This window comes from Marmota monax, unplaced genomic scaffold, assembly GCF_021218885.2.
Source record: "Marmota monax isolate L192 unplaced genomic scaffold, Marmota_monax_Labrador192_F-V1.1 WCK01_AAM20220418_F8-fsc00077, whole genome shotgun sequence".
In the NCBI taxonomy this organism is placed as follows: domain Eukaryota; kingdom Metazoa; phylum Chordata; class Mammalia; order Rodentia; family Sciuridae; genus Marmota; species Marmota monax.
Window position 1 is genome coordinate 811,954 of NW_026694610.1, and position 19,697 is coordinate 831,650.

Genomic DNA, 19,697 nt, shown 5'->3' on the forward strand with positions numbered 1-19,697 from the left:
CCTCATTTTCTCCAAATTAACTAGTTGCATATAAAGAATCCTTTAGGACTAGGGATGTAGCTCAGTGACAGAGTACGCCTGCTTAGCATACATGAAGCACTGGGTTCCATCACTGGCATTGTGATTGTGTGTGTGTGTGTGTGTGTGTGTGTGTGTGTGTGTGAGAGAGAGAGAGAGAGAGAGAGAGAGAGAGAGAGAGAGAGAGAATAATTCTTTAAATATTTTTAATCCTAACTTTTGGGTGCAAGAAAATCAATGCAGGGCTATGTTACTCTTATATATTGCAGTCACTTGCCTAATTATTGCTGTATATTGTAGTAAATTCTATGAAGAAAGTTGGCAGTTTGCTTATTTTTGAAGAGCTCTGAAACAAGTTTGCATTCCATGTGAAATAAAATCACAGTGGGAACTTTCAAGTTAGTCATATATATTTAGGTTATTTGAACATTTGCCACACACTGATATCCTTTTTATGATGAGAAAACAATAACAATAAGGAATTTTCAGTGGGGTTGGGTATGACAGTGACCATGGGTAAGGTGTGTATGTGCAGATGTGTATGTGTTGGGTATTATCTGGCTTCTATTTCTGCAGTTGGTGAGAGAGGATGTTGGTTACTATTGTGGTCTCTGACATCAGTGATAAAGGATTCATTTAACCACTTGTGACTAATGCTTTTTCAATTATTTACTTAAAAACCATAGTTTCCAGTGCAGCAATACATTTCCATGTGACTCAGGATAGAAAAAACCAACATTAAAAAATCCTCCATGAGCCACTCTTCTAGGTGCTTTGCAAACATATTTTCATTATCATGTCCTTTTTGAGGTGGCCACTGTCAGCATCTGTATTTTACCGCTGAGGAAAGTCAGAGGGTGAAGCAGCTCACTCAAGGTTCCAGCTAGCTGTTGGTATTCTCTGCATGCAATCCCACAAATGCCTGGGTACAAATGTTTGCCAGAATCCATTTGACATGTGTTAAATTTGCTGAGTGCCAGGTGCTGTATTCTATAAAGGGGAACAAGTCTGAGACTACCCTCATGTTCCAGTAGGAAGACAGAGCTTGAACAAGTAATTAACTACAGATGTGCTGAGCGTGCATGCAAATACTGTGGGTATGCCCAACCTAATCTAATAGTGGAAGAAGGTAATCAAGCAAGGCTTCCTGGGATGCTTATGGAGGAGTCTTGACAGGATGAACCAAAGCTAACTAAGGAAAGAGGTTAGAAGAGCTATCCTTGCACAGGGCCTAGGCATAAAAACTACAGTCAGGGACAAACATGCCTATAAGGGAAAGCAGAAAAGATCCATCACGAAAGCCTTAACAGGGATGGTCTGCATGGATAGAACACTCTGTGCATTACCACACAACCAGTGTTGTAAGCATTTGCATTCACAGCAACCCTATGAGAAAAGTAAATTATTTTTTTCTATTTTGCTGTCTGAGGCATAGAAAAGTTAAATAACCCACTAAAAGAGCATACAGATTAAAATGGTGAGGGCATGTGTGTCAAAGCACCAGTCTATATGGCCTCACCTATGTCACTATGATAGATCATCAGAGTCACAGGATTTTAGATGCCACAAAGTCCAGGCTTATTTTACACTCAAGGAAAGTGAGGATTGAAATCAAGTAACTTTGCCAGGATTGGAGTTCAGTGTTGCAATCTCTCTTGCAATTCCACATTTGAACAAATGTACACCTGAGTGGTGTTAGCATTGAGAGTCCTTTCAGACCTTTTGACCTTGACCACAGACAGATCATATTGTATCTCTCTTAAAATTATTCAAGGGACATCCAGAATCCTTTCAGTTTCATTCTGAATCCCAAACTAACAGCCTTTGCAGGGTTGCTTCCTGTGAGGTAACTAATTGAATTTGTTACTTGCAGATTAAAAAAGAAGTTTATGATGGCATAGAAAGGTGGATGACTTTTGACAAAAATATAAATTTGTGATAATCACCCAGACTGTATGACCTTGAGATTTTCAGGTGAAATCAATATGTAGGCATTGCAATCAGCCAAGAAACAGACCTACATGAAAGTAAAGTTTGCAAGTCTTTTTAGGAAAGGCAATTGCAAGGCAATTATTTAGGCAGAAAGATGTGAAAAGGAGAAGAGGGTAAACATTACTCCTTCTCATTTATTAGTAGAACTTTCTGGGGTGAGATTTAAAGATCAACATTTCTTATCTTGTTTTCCTAAAACATACACAGAAATATTTTGAAGTTTCACATGTACCCAATAAGCTAGCAATGAACTTTTAATTGAAAACAGTCACTGAAAGTTTTAGTCTGCTCTTTCCAGTAGTTGACAGTGCAAAGCTCTGGAGCATTTTTAACCAGTCATGTGCCACTTACAGAAAAAAATTGTAGCTAAGTCAAATGAAAACTATTTCTCACTTCTAATTGCCCTGATTGATAGCATATGTGGGGCACAGCACCCTAACTGGAGCATCAGTGACGAGGAACATTTTTCCAGGCCCTTTGCTTTCATTGCCACCATAGTATATATATATTTTTTGCTTATGAGAAAGGCACTTACCCTGGGGAAATTCTTAAGCAGAAGAAGGCAGATTTCTCAGATATTTATAGTCAAAATATTTTGAAGCATAGGTAGCTATATTTATGCTTGGTTCTTATTTTAATAAACATGGGACTTTGCTGCCCACAAAGAAATTTTCAATATCACATGAGTAAAGAAATATTCTCCTTCTCTTCAAATGCATGACTTTTCTGTTTGAAAAAAAAACAGTTGAATGTTTTAAAAACATTGCAAAATATGTTACAGCCTGCAGTCTTGCTTACAATTTGCCTTTCATATCTTTTTTCTACCATTCAAAAAACTAAAAATTTGCAGTTAACGGGGAATCTAATGAATCATTCCCATTCCAATTTTGAGGGAGACTGTGAAGATTGTGCCATTTAAAAGTGTTCATTCTGCCTGAGCCAGAGACTATGATACTCTCTGATGCAGTTGCTGAGAACATAACTCCTGGGTGTTCACACCAGAGGTGTCCTGTCTTGGGGGAGGTAGAAGCTGGGTGAGGAGCAAAAACTTGCTTAGTCCTAGGGCCATGATTCAAGTGATCATCATAAATAAAGTCTATCTGAAACGTCATAATAACTAGCTCATAAAGAGCTGAACCCCCAGCTTACGATCTAGTGTTATTTCTCAGGTTCATCTTTTATTAGTCAGTTAAGTATTTTTAAAACTTTTGTTAGAATATCCTGTAGCAATACCTTTAATATTGCTTATCCCCATTGAATGGCAAGTAAGAAGAGCAAACTGATGTATAAGTGCCACCAAGCCAGAGAGAAGACTGATGCCTGATTTTCCAGTGACTAAACTTAGGTAGAACTTCCCATTAGGATGTTGAAATCAGAGGATAACCTCTGAGGATAAACCAGTTTCTACAATTTCCTAGACTTGGTTTGCAAAAGGCCCGCATCTTAAGTGCAACAAGGAATTTTTGACTCACACAGAGATCTGTTACATGTGCTTCTGTACACAGGAGATATACAGGCAAAGGAATTCATCATGAAACATGACATGTACTTTTCTCAGGAAAAACGAATAACTGAAGACCTCCCAAAAGACTTCTATGCTTTTGTAGTCCATTTGAACTGGTATTAAAAAAAATACAATCAGAGGTGGTGGCATATCTCGGTGGTAGAGCACTTGTCTAGCATATATGAGGACCTGGGTTTTATCCTCAGCCTGATTAAAAAAGAAAGAAGGAAAGAAAATAAAAATATAGTAGTCAGTCTTGTATATCAGTTGATTCCAAGTCAATGAATTCAACTAATGAGGATTTATAATATTTGGGAAAAAATATTTATCCTGAACATGTATGGAATTTTTCCATGTCACCAGTCCCTAAACAATGTAGTACAACAGCTGTTTACTAAGCATTCTGGATCATAGCTGGCAATTTTTCCGTGTCTCACATGGTGGAAATAGTAGGGAGCTCTCTCAGGCCTCTGGATGAGTGCACTAATCCCATTCCTCAGGGCTCTGCCCTTGTGATCTAATCACCCACAAAGGCCCTGCTTCTGAAAGCGCAAGCATTCAGACCATGGCGCATACCAACAGCAGTTTCTGATTGAGAGCCTAGGAAAGCTCTCTCCAAACACATATCCTCAGGCGCTTACCTGTATGGGATAATACCTGAGATGTTTACAAATGGATTTATTTTGCAGCCCAACATTAAATGCTGCAACAAGCTGTGAAGGCTTCTTTCAGAAACAACAGCAGACAGAGATTGAAGGGGCTTCCTGCTCCCTCCTCCAGCCAGGCTCTGAGCAGGCTGAGTCCCTGCTTTGGTCTCTGAAGGAGGGTCACAGACACCAAGACACCCAGGGGCTTCATTAAATAGAACACTGGGCTGAGATCGGGAAAATTCAGTTCTACTTTTAATTCTGTCCCCTACCAGCTATTGCACTATAGCAAAGAAAGTTAAGCAATTGAGTCTTAGTTTTCTCTTTTGTAAAAGGGAAATGAGGGTTTGGTAGGAAGGAAACAGGTATAGAGTGTCTACAGTATAAAAACTTTACAAAGACTATGAGTAATAACTACAAAAGAGTTGAATTTGCCTGATATTGCAGATGAGAAAATGGAGGTCCTTAGATACAATAACTTGACTGAATCGATGTGTACTGGAAAAAAAAAATAGAAACAGAATTCCTAGTACAGGAGCTATAAACAGGACCAGGCTCTCTCCATCTGGAACACTGAAGAATCCAAGAATTCCAAATTTGGAGTTAGCTTCCAGAACACTGTGAAGGTATTTTGTTAAGGCAAACAGATGTCAAAGAATTAACAGTTTGTAAGAATGACCTAAAGATATGGACAAGAGTTTGAGCCTTGAGCCCCTCAGATGCTAGGAATAGTTCTGAATGTTCAAATGTATTTTTGTTGGAGGGAATTGTAATTATTAAGTACAGATGCATAACACTCCCACACGCCTTACACTCTTGCAGGTTTGTAATGCCTCCAATCTCTTTCTCATATGTGACTTCACTTGATCCTCCTAATCGTTACACGCTATAGACAGGAAGAAGTTATTGCCCATGTTTTGCAGAGAGGAGTTCGTAGTTGATGCCCGTGGGTCCCTTATCACTCCCCACACCCCATTTCTGATTTCAGCAGCAGTTGGGATGTGAACAGTTTTGTGAGATCTCAGACTCACCTCCAACAGCCCTTGTCCACCCTCAAGCACCTGCTGGCCTATGTCACGCCTCCTTGTACCCCAGGATCCTGTTCGGTGATTCACATCCCAACATGGCCTACAAGTATGGAAAGGCTGTACCTCCTGGTGTAACCCTCAAACAACAGAAGCCAGTGGGCAAATGTTGCTTGTCTTTTTATGGCAAATCTGAGAGGAATTCTCCAGAGAGACGGCAGTGCAATGAAGACCCATTGAAGGCCTCACGACCTGGAACAATGACTTTAGTAACAAGCCCTTATCTGTCGTCTTTTGCTGTCTCTTTCTCCCCATTCTATCATTTTTGATTCCAAATTAACTATTTGCAACTACATTCTTGCCTCACCCTTTCTTCTGAGGGCACCACAAACCAAGAGGCTTTGAGGTTCAGGAGGGAAAGTGACTTCCCCAGGGCCATGTATCTGGAGAGTGGAGGATCATAACACTCTCTCCCAGTTCTTCTGTTTTTGAAGCCAAAGACTCCTTGATCTACTCTCCAGGTGTACAAGCAAGGTTAGGTAACTGCCATTTCTACCTTGTATCAATATACCAGACATAGAGCAAGTTTTAAAACAGATGTTTGAGTGCAAAATTAATACTAAGTGATAATTATCATCTTTATTGGGGTTACTCAGATGAACTGCCAGGCTATGATTAAAACACTTAGCATTTTTCTAAATTTTAATGGATTACAATTTGTTCTGTTGGTGTTGTCTAATTTACTTGTGTAACTAAATTATAAATGTTAGGTTTTGCTCCAAGTTTTATAGATGAAAAACTTTCAATGTTGCATATTTAACTAGTATTGGAAACCAGATTAGAATCTTCCCTGTTCTAGGCATATTCTTGGCTTTGCTTGCCAAATTAGATCAAAAGCAGAATTGTGGATTGTCCTCAAAGAACAGTCCTGGTTTGGGCTTTGCAATGGGCATCTTTCTTTCTTTCCTTCCTTCCTGACTTTCTTTCTTTTACTAATTCCTAGTGTTATTTGCCCCAATTCCAGAAACTGCACCACAATTTCCTTTGAGGATTCAACCCTCTTGAATACTCAATCAATAAACTTTAGGTTTATGCCATATTTACAGTAAAAACAGCGTTTGGTCAATCTGTGGATTCTTCCCATCCTGACCACAGTGAATGGAATGGGACCTAAGGCTGACCGATTAGAATGAATGTCAGGATTTTGCTGGTGCATGGATAAATAGCCACTTTCTTTTCAGTAGTGAACTAAACTAGTTTTGTGTGTCTGACGGCTTTCTTGCCACCTATTGGAAAAGCCTGCCTGAAAACAAATCAATAAAGCAGAGAGATGGACACAGGCTGGTGAGGTGACCCAACTCTAGAGTCCCCTGATTTTATATCTGCCACTGGACTTTATAGTCAGGAGGAGACAGTACATTACTGTTCCATCTTCTCCTTTCAAGTTTCTGCCACTTAAAATTCATCAAGTCCTGTCTGAAACAAGCTCCATATTCAAGCATTCAAGAGACTTGGTATAGCACTTCTCTGAAAAAAAGAAAACACAATGTCTGTTTTCCACTACCAAGAAATGGGCTAGGAGGTCAAGAAAAGGAAGCATAGCTAATCAGATCATGGCAGGATCCTTCCTCCCAGCTTCAGAGAGCCTTAGGAATGAGTTGCTGCACCAGTCTCTTTATGAATCCATAAAGTAGCAGGCCTCCTGTGAGCTCCATCATCTTTAATGCAAAGAATGCAAACTCCACACACGTTGTTTTCAGACCCATTGATCAGCCACTGCTTCAATTCAAAATCAAACTGCAACCAGAGTTCAGAGGAAAGACCCTAGACTGTTAATTCTTCCTTCCTTTCTCCCTTTCTCTCTTCCTTCCACACAATTACATAGCTGCACTGAGAATGTTTTTACACCTAAAGAACTTTTAATTCTAACTTTTAATCACTCATCTTCCCTCTAACAAGCTGAATAAAAATCACTGCAGAAGTAGACTATAGGGAAAAAAAAAAGCTGAAATCAAACCAAGAAACTTGCCCCACGGCAATATGGGTGCAGAGGAAACCATGCATTGTATTTGTTTCTGAAGAGCTTTCCCCCTCCCCCGAGAAAAGTCATCATCAAATATTTACTTCAAATATATGTTTCAAAACCAGAAGGGCAAGTTTCAAGCTTGAAATGCAGGCAGGCTAGTTGGTAATGGTGCCCCGAGAGTTTTCAGAGCTCAGAACCGTGTCTGATCTCTGAGGGAGGGAAATAGAGAAGAGATGGGTGAGTGGGGACAGGTTTACCAGATGACCCACCACCAGAGCGGTGTGGACATAGGCACCAGTCAGAATGTAAGTATGGCCTTCCAAGCCTGTGTGCTCTCACAATGTCCATGTAGTGAAGACTTACAGATGACCACCCTGCCTGGTACCCTTACATCACTCTCAGAACAGCTGAGGTCTAGAAATACCACACAAACTTACCTGATGAATTCCACGGAATAGTACTGAATAGGGGAGCGTCCTTCACTCTGTCCAGGTTTCCAAGATAGGGCCACCTCCGAATCAGAAACCACAAGGGCACGTGGCTGCTGGGGTGCCGCTGGAGGCCGGCAGGAATCTAGGCAGGACAACAAACACGTGGCTGATTGTATCAGCTCTAGAGAGGTTGGATACATTAAAAAAAAATGTGCTTCCCAGGACCAAAACACCTCTGGTCACAACAACCTCAAAATCCAAAACAAACACACACTGACAAATCACAACTGCGCTCAGCCATAAGGTCTGAGTCATGAGAGCTGGTCTTCCTTTCTCTTCCCAGCACATCTGGATAGAAAGCTGACCATATTAGGTTCTGCTGACCCTAGGACATGTGTGGTATGTACTTCCACCTCCTGGTGGCCTTTTGTCTCTGTTTGCATGTTGGAGTTGATATTTATCTTCAGGAAAACTCAATGCTGCTTACCATTACTGCAAATTACTTTCCAATTCATGTGTGGTGTGTGTGTGTGTGTGTTTCCTCTGCTGATAAGAAGATACAAAGCAATGGAAGGGCATTTGGGAAATGCCTTCCTCTTGTGTAAAGGTGATCCTCCCATCCAGGTCATGGTGGGTTCCAGCTTTTCATACCTCTCATGTATTGCCTGGGTCCAGAAGAGTTTTCCCACCTTCCTACGTAAGCACTTCTGTAACTCTGGCTGGGGAAGCATGGGTGCCACCTGCTTACCATTTTCTTCTCTCTACCAAGAGCACCTTATGAGCAGTGACTGCCATCAACCTGCTTTTGTACCCCAGCATCCACCTTAGTGCCACCTTAGTGACCATTGTTTGGATTCTCTTTGCCTATACATAAATCTCTCTCACTCCCCTTCCTCTCCTCCTTATTTCCTATCAGCCCATCAGTTCTCCATTTAGCCATCGTCTTTTCAGGGATCCCTCCCCTCATCCCTGTGTTTTTCTCACAGCCAGGGAGGACACACTCATTAGATAGCATCTTGACTCACCCCACTGAGTTCTAAGAGGTCTGTGCTGGTGTTGGGGGCACTGCTGAATTCCCAGAGCCCATCAGAGTGCCTGGCACACAGAGGGTCCCTACTGGATTTGCTGAATGAAGGCACGAATGACTAGCAGCCCACCACTTTCCTGTTATGAATGAATTTGAACCTGCTTTACCTTGGGACAACGTGGTAACGTGCTGAGGGGGGCTGAGCCGCCCTTTGCCAGTCTGGCTGTAAGCTGCTACGCTCACTCGATATTCGGTTCCTGGTTTCAAATCTCCAATCACTTCTTCCTGTCAATAATCAAACGAGAAAGGTGCCAAAGGTTAGAATTCCTTTTGGGCAAACCCTATAGTTTCCATAAGGGTTACATCTTGAGGTTCCTGTGAAAATGCTTAGAACTTTGCTTTGTCTAGAATTGGCCTAGTTTTAGAATTTGCTAAAAGGAAAACACCATAACATTCCCAAGACTGAAGGGTCACCTTTATGGAATCTATACACTGTACTAATACCAGGGCTCACTGACATCATCAAATGTTGCTGTCAATATTCGAACTCTTTGATCAGACTAGAGGCTGCTGGAATGATCTTTCCCAGAGTTGGATTCCCCCAGTTCTTTCTTTTCATTTTCAGATTGCAGATGCTTAGGGTTCAGTCTCATAGCAGGTGATGCTGCTGCTGTGTGTCCAGGGACCCTCCATTGAGAAACATTAGTGTTAAGGATGGATGGATGTGTGAACTTATCCTGTGTCCCCAAGCCTATAGTGCTAAAGAGTAGGTGGGAGCCTGGGCCTCCTCAGTGAGAAGTAACAGCACACTATAGTAGAAAAAGAGCCAGCCTGGAGTCAACCAACCTGCCCTTGAACCCTGATTCACCCACTTATTACTAGCTGTGGCCTTGAAATCAAATCCCATGAGCATCATCTTCTTCCTCAGTAAAACAGATATGACATACAACCAACTATCTTACATGGTCATCATGAAACAATGTATGTCCAGGAGCTGGTAAGGAGAATGGACTCAAGAAACAGCTAACAATGACTATTGTCTTAGGTGTGTGGGGACCAGGCTCCTCTCTGTTCACCTGGGTGGCTCATCTACTCTGAGACTCAAGCCCTCCCCTTGATATCTTCCCTGACCATCCAGGCCTGGAGATCCCACCATATTAAATGCTCTGCCACTAATTTATATATATACACACATATATACATACATATATATGTGTGTGTGTGCGTGTGTGTGTGTGTGTGTGTATGTATATATATATATATATATATATATATATATATATATATATATAGAGAGAGAGAGAGAGAGAGAGAGAGAGGAGAGAGAGTATTCCTAACTACCAATTCCAAAATCCAAGACTTTTTGAGCACTGTTTTGATACCATGAGAAAAATTCTACTTTAGAATTTTTCTCATGGTATCAAACTTTAGATGACAGGTCACAGTCAAAACACATGTGCACTAAAATTTGCATACAATTACCTTCAGGCTATGATCAGAAAGTACATATGAACATAAGTAAATTTCATGTTTAGACTTGGGTCCCATTCCCAAGATATTTCACTACGTATATGCAAACATTACAAAAGAAAAGAAAGAAAAAAGAAGGAAGGAAGAAAGGAAGGAAGGAAGGAAGGGAGGGAGGGAGGAAAGGAGGGAGGGAGGGAGGGAGGGAGGGAGGAAGGAAGGAAGGGAGGAAGGGAGGGAGGGAGGGAGGGAGGAAGGAAGGTAGGAAGGAAGGGAGGGAGGGAGGGAGGGAGGGAGGAAGGAAGGAAGGAAGGGAGGGAGGGAGGAAAGGAGGGAGGGAGGGAGGGAGGGAGGAAGGGAGGGAGGGAGGGAGGGAGGGAGGAAGAAAGGAAGGAAGGAAGGAAGGAAGGGAGGGAGGAAGGGAGGGAGGGAGGAAGGGAGGGAGGGAGGAAAGGAGGGAGGGAGGGAGGAAGGAAGGAAGGAAGGAAGGAAGGGAGGGAGGGAGGGAGGGAGGGAGGAAAGGAGGGAGGGAGGAAGGAAGGAAGGAAGGAAGGAAGGAAGGGAGGGAGGGAGGGAGGAAAGGAGGGAGGGAGGGAGGAAGAAAGGAAGGAAGGAAGGAAGGAAGGAAGGAAGGAAGGAAGGGAGGGAGGGAGGAAAGGAGGGAGGGAGGGAGGAAGGAAGGGAGGGAGGGAGGGAGGAAGGAAGGAAGGGAGGGAGGGAGGGAGGGAGGGAGGAAGGAAGGAAGGAAGGAAGGAAGGAAGGGAGGGAGGGAGGAAAGGAGGGAGGGAGGGAGGAAGGAAGGGAGGGAGGGAGGGAGGGAGGGAGGGAGGGAGGAAGGAAGGAAGGAAGGAAGGAAGGAAGGAAGGAAGGAAGGGAGGGAGGAAGGGAGGGAGGGAGGGAGGGAGGAATGAAACCTGAAACACTTCTGGTCCCAAGCACTTTAGATAAGAGACCTGTATGACAGATTGTTACTGTTTCTCCTACGAGGTTGTATGCCACTTGAGAGCAGGCGTAACATATTTATTCAAAATGTCTTCTGCAGGTAATGAAACATTCATTGTTGCAAAAGAAAGTTAAGAAAATTCATAAAAAGTGTTTTGAAAGCATTCAATGGATAATTGTCAAAATTTAATACAGTAGTTCTTAAACCCTGACTACACATTAGAATCATTAGAAGATCTGAAAATGTAAATAGAGATTTGAAAACATAAATAAAAAGTGATGCCTGGACTCTGCTACATTCTGCTTAAATCAAAATCTCTGGGGACAAGGTCCAGGCATCTGCTTACAGCTCTCCAGGTGAGTCTAATGGGCATCCAGATTTGTGAACCACTGGTCTAGGAGGTAGCTCACCTCCTGAGCTCTGGACCTATCTGCTTCCTCCCCTCTATTTGTCACGTATCTCCAACGTCTCCTGCATCTACCTGATTTTTCCGAATTTGCTCAAATCACTCCCATCTCAAAAATAATCATCCCTACCTACCACACATGCACCCCTAGTTTCTCCCCTCAGAGACATCTTCCAAAAGATGTCTCCACTTCCTTACCTCTCGGTCACTCCTCCACTTACTCCCATCTGGCCTCTCTCCTCCACAAACCTATTGAGATGTTCCTACCAAAGCCCCCACAACAACTCTTTAACAAATCCAATGCAACATCATCTTTTGACTTTCTGCTGCTTTCCATACTGTTGCCTGCTCTAGCTTCTGAAATCTCTGGCCTTCCTTGTAAACCATGGTTCCGCTCCTCCTTGGTCTCCTACTTCTTTTGTTGCTGCTTTCTAGTATCTTCTATTCTTCTCTCCCCTCTCTCTGCTATCCTTTGGAGAGCTGGTCTTTCCCAGGAGCTCATCCCTTACCATCTTCTCTTCCCCTCTGTAGACTTGTGGGCAAACTCTTCTCCTACACCCTGAGTTTCTGGTACCACCTTTGTGGTGGCACCTCTAACGTCTACACCTCCTGCTCTGCCTCTTGACCTCCAGGCAAGCATTTGTGATTGCCTCTTGACCAACTCTACTGGACGACTACCAAGCAGCTCAAGTTCCACACAACCAAAGCTCACCCCCTTATTCCTCCCCCTACTAGCAAAAGTATCACAAAACATTGCTTCATCTATGTCACTTTACCCAAGCGAGAAATTCTTGATACTGCCTTCTCTTTGTTCATTCATCCTCCCAAATCACCATCCATCCAATCAGTTACCAGTTCAGTTGCTGCCACCTTTTTTTATTTTTTTGTATCACTTGAATGTTTATGTCATTTCATTCTTATAAGCCATTCAAGTCCAAATCCTCAACATTAAGACAATGGGCCCTGTGGCTCCTTGCCACCAAAGTGCCTGTACTCCAGTTTAGACCCCACACTCTGCTAAAGTTATATTTATAAATCTTAAATCCCATCATAACTCTTTCGACTTTAAAACACCCTTAGAATAGTGCTATTTGTGTCCCCCTGTGTATCCTTCTAACATCCTTCCATGCCACCTCCTTTTCTTGTATTCTACATTCTAGTCATACTTAAGAACTTGGCAGGACTCAAATTTATGCCATTCAATCGCTTGCCTCTGGGCCTTTGAACCTGCTGCTCCCTCTACATGAAGTGTCCTTCTGCCTACTCTTGCCTGGCTCACCCTGCTCATCCTTCATGACTCAATTCAGCTGAGACATTACCTCATATCTCTAACCCCAGCCCCAGTCTGGTTAGGTGCCCCTCCTCTGTGCCTCCTGGGCGTCCTTGGTGGACTTCAATCTTCACACCACTCACCTTACATTGTAACTGTCTGTTAATTTGTCACCTTCTCCCCACCCACTCGAGGGTAGAAGGCCAGTTCTTATTCCTCTGGCATCCCAGAGCTTAGCATAGTATTATTAGACCCACAGCAAATGCTCATGCAATGCTTTTTGATGAATGAATAAATGAACTGAAGTGAAATAAAAGAAAGAAACCAAGAGCCAAAATGTCCCATATAAACAGATTACCTCATCCAGAAACCAGCTTCAAGCACTGACCCATCTTGTCAAGAGCATCAGTATCGGCTGTGGTTTGAATGTGACCCCACAGTGCATACGCTGGAAGCTCCGTCCCCATGCAACAGTGTTGAGAGACGGGTCTAACAGAAGGTGATTCGGTCTTGAGGGCAGAGCCCTCACAAATGGATGGCCATGCAGAGTGGGCTAGTTATGGAGGGAGAGGATTAGCTATTGAGAAAGTGGGCTTGTTGTAAAGGTGCCTTCGCCTCCTTTCTCTCATTCTCTCTTGTCCTTCCATCTTCCACTGTGTTGTGATGCAGCAAGAATCCCTCACCAGATGCTGAGCAGGGGTCAGGGCCATGACCTTGGACTTCCCAGCCTTCAGTTTCATGAACCAATGAACTTCTTTTCTTTATAAATCACCCAGTCTGTGATATTCTGTTATAGCAACATAAAGCAGGCTAAGATAACACCCTTGCCCTTAGCCCTGGAGTAACTAACTCCAAAGACAGGAACGATTTCCTGCGGTCTATCTCTACCACAACTTTTAGACCATTCTCATTTTCCATTTTCACTTCAAGGCCCTCATAGAGGCCCCGTGACTCCCTACTGAGTCATTTCTACAGCATCCTGGAGAGCAGCTGTCTCCAATCTGCATCTCTCTCCCTCCTGCTCATCTTCTCTCCATGGAGCTGCACAAGGGGTCTTTGCTGAACATAGAGTCTTGTTTTCATCGCTCCTCTCCTGCTCTATTCCTGGCATCTGTGCATCCTGGCTCCACCTCTGTCCTTGGGATTATGTCAAGTTGAATGGTCTCAAGGGAGCAGGTGGATCCAAGAACCTGTTCTTATTTTCTCCCAAATGCCACTCCAGGTTCATCTCAAGCAGCAAAACACACTCTCACACCAACTCAATGCTCTGGTGGGCTTTTGCTTTAGAATCCTCTCTTTATTCAAACTATTCCTATTTGCTGATGACATATGTTAGAAGACCCAAAATATGCCACCAGAGAACTTCTAGAACTCATAGATGCTTTCAGCAAAGCAGCAGGATATAAATTAACACCCATGAATCAATCATATTCCTATACATCCATGATGAATCAATTGAAAGAGAAATTAGAAAAACTGTCCCATTCACAATGGCCTCCGAGAAAATAAAACATTTGGGAATCAATCTAACAAAAGAGGTGAAAGACCTCTACACTGAAAACCTCAGAATACTACAGAAAGAAATTGAAGAAGATGTTAGAAGATAGGAAGATATCCCATGTTTTTGGATAGGCAGAATTAATATTGTCAAAATAGCCATAGTACCAAAAGCGCTATACAGATTTAATGCAATTCCCAATAAAATTCCAATTACATTCTTCATAGAAAGAGAAAAAGCAGTCATGAAATTCATTTGGAAAAACAAGAGGTCTAGAATAGCCAAAGCAACCCTTAGTGAGAAAAGTGAAGCAGGAGGCATCACAATATCAGACATTAAATTATACTACAGAACTATAGTACCAAAAACAGCATGGTACTGCCACTAAAGCAGACATGAAGACCAATGGTATAGAATAGAAGACACCGAGACAAATCCACATAAATGCAGTTATCTCACACTAGAAAAAGGCTCCATAAACATACATTGGAGAAAAAATAGCCTCTTCAACAAATGGTGCTGGGGAAACTGGACCCTTATGTAATAAAATGAAATTAGACCCCTATCTCTCACTCTGCACAAAACTCAACTCAAAGTGGATCAAGGACCTACACATTAGACCAGCGCCCCTGTGGCTACTAGAAGAAAAAGTAGGCCCAAATCTCCATTGCGTTGGCCTAGAAACTGATTTCCTTCTTCCTAAAGTGCAAGAAATAAAACCAAGAATCAATAAATGGGATCAAACTAAAAAGCTTCTTCACAGCCAAGGAAACAATCAAGAACATGAAGAGAGGGCCTACAAAACGGGAGAAAATCTTTGCCACCTGCACCTCAGATGGAGCATTGATCTCCAGGACATACAAAGAACTCAAAAATTTAACATAGCTTGTTAGCTATCCTTAACTACCCTTTGAGGGGTGATTTTTCTGCCCTTGGTGTTTTCACACACATGGCCTTATTTAAATCTTCCTCAGTCCTTTGAAGTTGGTGGCACTCTTATTTTTATTTACAGAAGTGGAAAAATAAAGCTCTGAAAAATTCACAATTAACTGAAGGATACTGGTGTAATAACTTACAGAATGGGGATTCTCACCCTGCTCAGTTTGACTCCATGGCACAAGGTCTAACTGGATAATACCAGATGAGAAACACTAAGTAATGTTACTTATCATAAACACTGAAGACTAGATTATGATTACTTTATAAATGTGGAGTTAATGTACAATAAATGTAAATCTTACCACTGAAAAAAGGAAAATTATATTTTTAGTTGTTCCACATATAGATTTAAAACACCTGAACTGTTCATATCATGTGGAAAGTCAATGCTGCTCTTAGCCAGGTGAGAGGTATTGGGTGAGCCTCCCGGGAGCCAACGGTTCCCAGCCTGTCTTTTCCTGTTTATATGCCAGCAAATTGGTATGAGGGTTCAAGGGTGAAGAGTATAGAGGAGTTGGGGCCATGAGTTGGGTCCAAATGATTTAACTGTCATCACTTTAAGATCTCTCCTCCCAAGGGGAGCCCCTTGTTATATTGCAACTTAAGATAACCTTTGGAATTTTTAGACGAATACCACACAATTCCACAAAACTTCACATTTCTGTCCTTGAATGTCTTGCAACTATAGCTTCAGACTTGCATCAAACTGTAGAAGATGTGGAATGTGCTCTTTTTCCAAGTAAAAAAAAACAGTGTTTTATTGCCTTGTAGAAGTTTGAGAACAACTCCTGATGTTTATGTCTTTTGTACTTTATTTCTACACAAGATGGTGAGAAATAGAGTGAGAGAAATTGCCTTGGACCAGAGACCAGATGAATTCAACTGTTTCTCCTGGCACATTCCCCCACTTCTTCTTTTTTTTTTTTTTTGAAAATTGGGTACTTTGCTGCAAAATAACCGTGCTTTGTGTTTATCTACACATTTCTGAAATTCAGAACCAAACTTGCCTCTTTTGTCTTTCCAACACCCCTTGTAGGTATTGTTTAATCAGTGGATTTGCTTCTGGGGAAGACAATTGAGGCAAGTCATTTCACTGAGCCCAAGGAGGAAGTTCGAGCAACTTTGAAGCAGGTGAGCAATTCCCCGGGATTCTTGCCTTTGTCACAGGTTGCCATAACAACAAGTTTTCATCTCATAATTGGTATAATTGTAATAGCTCAAATTTATGTAGCCTTTTGAAATTCATAAGATTTTGGCACATCATTGCCTCTTTTAATCCTAATGAGAGCCCTAAGAGGTCAGTCCTGTACTCCCCAATTCACAAATGAAGAAACCAGTTCCAAACAGTTTATAAAACTGTCCTTAGGGGCAACAGTGAGTCTACTTTACATCCTAAGACATACCACAACTTCATCTGTTTCCTAAGCCCGACGTCAAGATATAGTATATTTAACTCTCAGGCTAGCCTGTTTTTCCAAAGTTCAAGTTCAACTGTCTTTTCCCTCTAGTCACAGTCTGACCTGGATGACTTGTCATCCTCTAGTATTCATTACTCTTGACTTGAAATTCTTATATTTGGTTTGGATGTGGCCACTTGGAGACTCCCTGTGTTCCTTTCTTCCAGGTGTTGCCATGTGACTAGATTCTGACCAATATTTTGAAAGTGCAAATGCTGAGGTCAATTTCTGAATTATCCCTTAAAAGGAAGAGGCACGTGTTCGTTTTCCTCTTTTCATCACTTATTGGCTAGAATGTAGATGTGATCCATTTGGGACCTTGGGGACAAGGTCACAAGGAGTTGGCAAAACAATGGGATGGAAAGAGCCTTAGGCACAGGGAAGCCACCAGGGGAGCCCTAATAATATCCAAAGGGTCCCAGGAGTGAAACACAAGGCATATCCTGTTAAAATTACTATTACGATGAGTTTGAGGACTGCAAGACTTGTATCCTCACTACCCAATCTGGGTAGTCACATAGAAATCCCCCAAAACATGTGAATATTCCTTACCAAATACCTTTCACTCTACATTGATGAAACCACATTGAAAGGTTCTGAACTTGTCTCTTACCCTGAGTTTGGACCTCAATGTTATGTACTTACATGCTACTATTTTCTCCTATAGCTGAAAACCTAGATCATTTGGCTTCATAAATGAAGCAAAGGTTGTCCTACCCACTAGTCCAGTGAGCACAGCTGAGAGGAGTCAGGAAGTGAATAGAAACTGAACTAGAAGCCAGGAGATCCAGGTTCTGCTGGGCGGCAATGGGAATGCCATTTATCCTCTCTGGGGAAATGGTTCAACATCAAAATTGTTCAATTCTTCTTATGTAAGCTTCATTGATAAATAGTAAACATGAATTCAACTTCACAGTAACTCTACAAGTCAAGGTTTTCTTAGAGGCTGTTGAGAATCCACTCAATGGAAGACACCAGAGAAATAGAAAAGTGACATCTTCCTGGAGTCCTTTCTCCAGCAGCTCTGAGGAAGCCTATGCAGAGCAGAGAGGGAAGGACTTGTAGGGATTTCTGTTTTCTCAAGTACCTACAGGAAATCAGAGAGCATTTTCCAGGGCTTTGCTGCAGGAGAAGTGTTAGATTTGAGGGCTGGAAAAATTTCCCTCTGTCCTGAGAATTGCAGGAAGTTAGCATCCCTGGTGCTTGTCCACTAAAATGCCCACACATATTCCATACCACCCCCCACACACATTTGTAAAATATCTCCAGTCAGGAACCATTGCTAATCCATCCTGCCATTTTATAGTCTCAAAAAGAGATTCAGAGGAGCTCAGTGACCTTGGACAAGGTCACTCTTGCTCTAACGACAAAGCAGGGACTAGATGCAATGTCTTCTGATTCCTGGATAAGTTTTTTCTCTCTAACCTTGGATAGACCCAAACAGAATCACTGTTCTGGGTCAACAAGACCAACAGGTAACAGAGCAGAGGGATGGTGCCTCTACCTTGGGTGAATGAGACAATCTACTTAGATGCCAGGAGAAAACAGAAGAACTTTCTATTTCTATTCTATCTCCTCCTTTAAAAAATTCTGTGGGTTTTAAAAATGTACATAATATATTAGTACAGTGGTATATGTATAATTTATAAATACATAAATATACATACATTGATGCATGTTCAAATATTTTTTAACTGATGGTATGCATGATCAAAAAGTGTGGAAACCACCAGTCTCAACATCCTTTTCTGTTTCTAACTCTAAAATATTATGAAATGATCTGATTTGTTTTACTATTTTGTTTTCCAGGATGACATCTATAAGCTATTCTTCTAAGACAAAAGATACAGAGGGTGTGAAATACTAACCAAATTGGAAGCCTCTAGAAGGCAGATTATCCAACAATGCATCAGAATTCCACATTAAAAACCAAGTTATTTTGCTCAATTTATCATTTTAATCAGATCAACCATTTGTCAATCCAATCCCCTGTTTGGCATTTAATCTGGAAAAATCAAATCAACCATTTTTAGATGCTGGGTCCTGCCTTATGGAAAAGACAATCTGGATTTGTTGGAGTAAAGAAAGGAGAGGTTAAGGGAAGGAAGAGTGCCTCCAGGGTGCGGATCACTAGTTTTAACATTTTCTCTCTTTTTCAATCAGTTTCACCTAGGCTTGAAACAGAGCTTAAATTACTTCAACCTTTAAAGATGCTTCTCTTAACCTTAGTCTGCCATGTGAGGTGAAGCAGCACACACAAGGATAAAAGCAGTTCCTCTCTAAAAGATTAAAAATATACCTAGTGCACTCAGAAGTTCCTGCTAGCCCAAGAGACGCACTCTCCACTGCCTTAATCAGTGTGAGGGGTTGCAGCAAAATTCAACATTTTAATGAAATTCCCACCAAATTCTGCACTGGGGCAGGATTTCCTAAAACACACTTACAAAAATTGCCTGTTGATCAGGTTGTACCTGGAGAACAACAACAAAGAGAGAGAGGGGGTGGGGGAAAGAGTGAGAAAACACTATCAGGACTGAAATGAACCCACAGCACCTGCCCCTTCTCTTTAGCTATAGCCAGGGTAGCAAACACGCATCTATGCAATGTGAATTTTATCAAGCACTTACCTAGTCTTATTCTATGCCTGGTACTATGCTGAGGGATTTACATCCATCACCTCTTTTAACACAACATCTGTATTCTAAGGATGGTAGGATATAGTACAGAGGTTCCCGAACCTTCTGTGTTCATGGCACACTTAGTTTCTAACATAACACTTTTATAGCATCTCTAGACCAAAAGAAATGCCCCTAACAATTCCACTTGTTAAGTAGTTTTAGCCAAACAACTTGTTAGTACAGTAGTTCACACAGACATTGCTGTTTTCCTTGAAAATTTTAAATATTGCAATGACCTTGTGAGCTTGCTACAGAGCCCCAGGGCTCCTTGAAGCACAGCTTGGGAACCACAGATCTACCACCTGTGGCACAGATACTATCAGAGTCCCTATTTTGTTGATGGGAAATGGGCCCAGAAAGGTTACCCAG

At 41.9% G+C, this 19,697-nt stretch overlaps 1 protein-coding gene and 1 long non-coding RNA gene across 5 annotated transcripts in view; one reads left to right on the forward strand and one right to left on the reverse strand.

Moving 5' to 3' along the window:
• The window catches only part of Egflam (EGF like, fibronectin type III and laminin G domains), a 174,171-nt gene that overhangs the window by 90,401 nt on the left and 64,073 nt on the right, over positions 1–19,697 (reverse strand). Inside the window, exons 5-6 of the mRNA XM_046422288.2 lie at positions 8,838–8,955; positions 7,650–7,785 (exon numbers count right to left, since the gene is read on the reverse strand). Of these exons, the coding sequence (XP_046278244.1) occupies positions 7,650–7,785; positions 8,838–8,955 (254 nt within the window). The remainder of the gene's footprint in view (positions 1–7,649; positions 7,786–8,837; positions 8,956–19,697) is intronic.
• LOC124077777 (uncharacterized) overlaps positions 7,899–19,697 on the forward strand; it is a 56,452-nt gene continuing 44,653 nt past the window's right edge. For all 4 annotated transcript variants that reach the window (XR_006846718.2, XR_006846716.2, XR_006846717.2 and 1 more), the window contains exons 1-2: positions 7,899–8,042; positions 16,230–16,324. This is a non-coding gene — a long non-coding RNA (uncharacterized LOC124077777). The remainder of the gene's footprint in view (positions 8,043–16,229; positions 16,325–19,697) is intronic.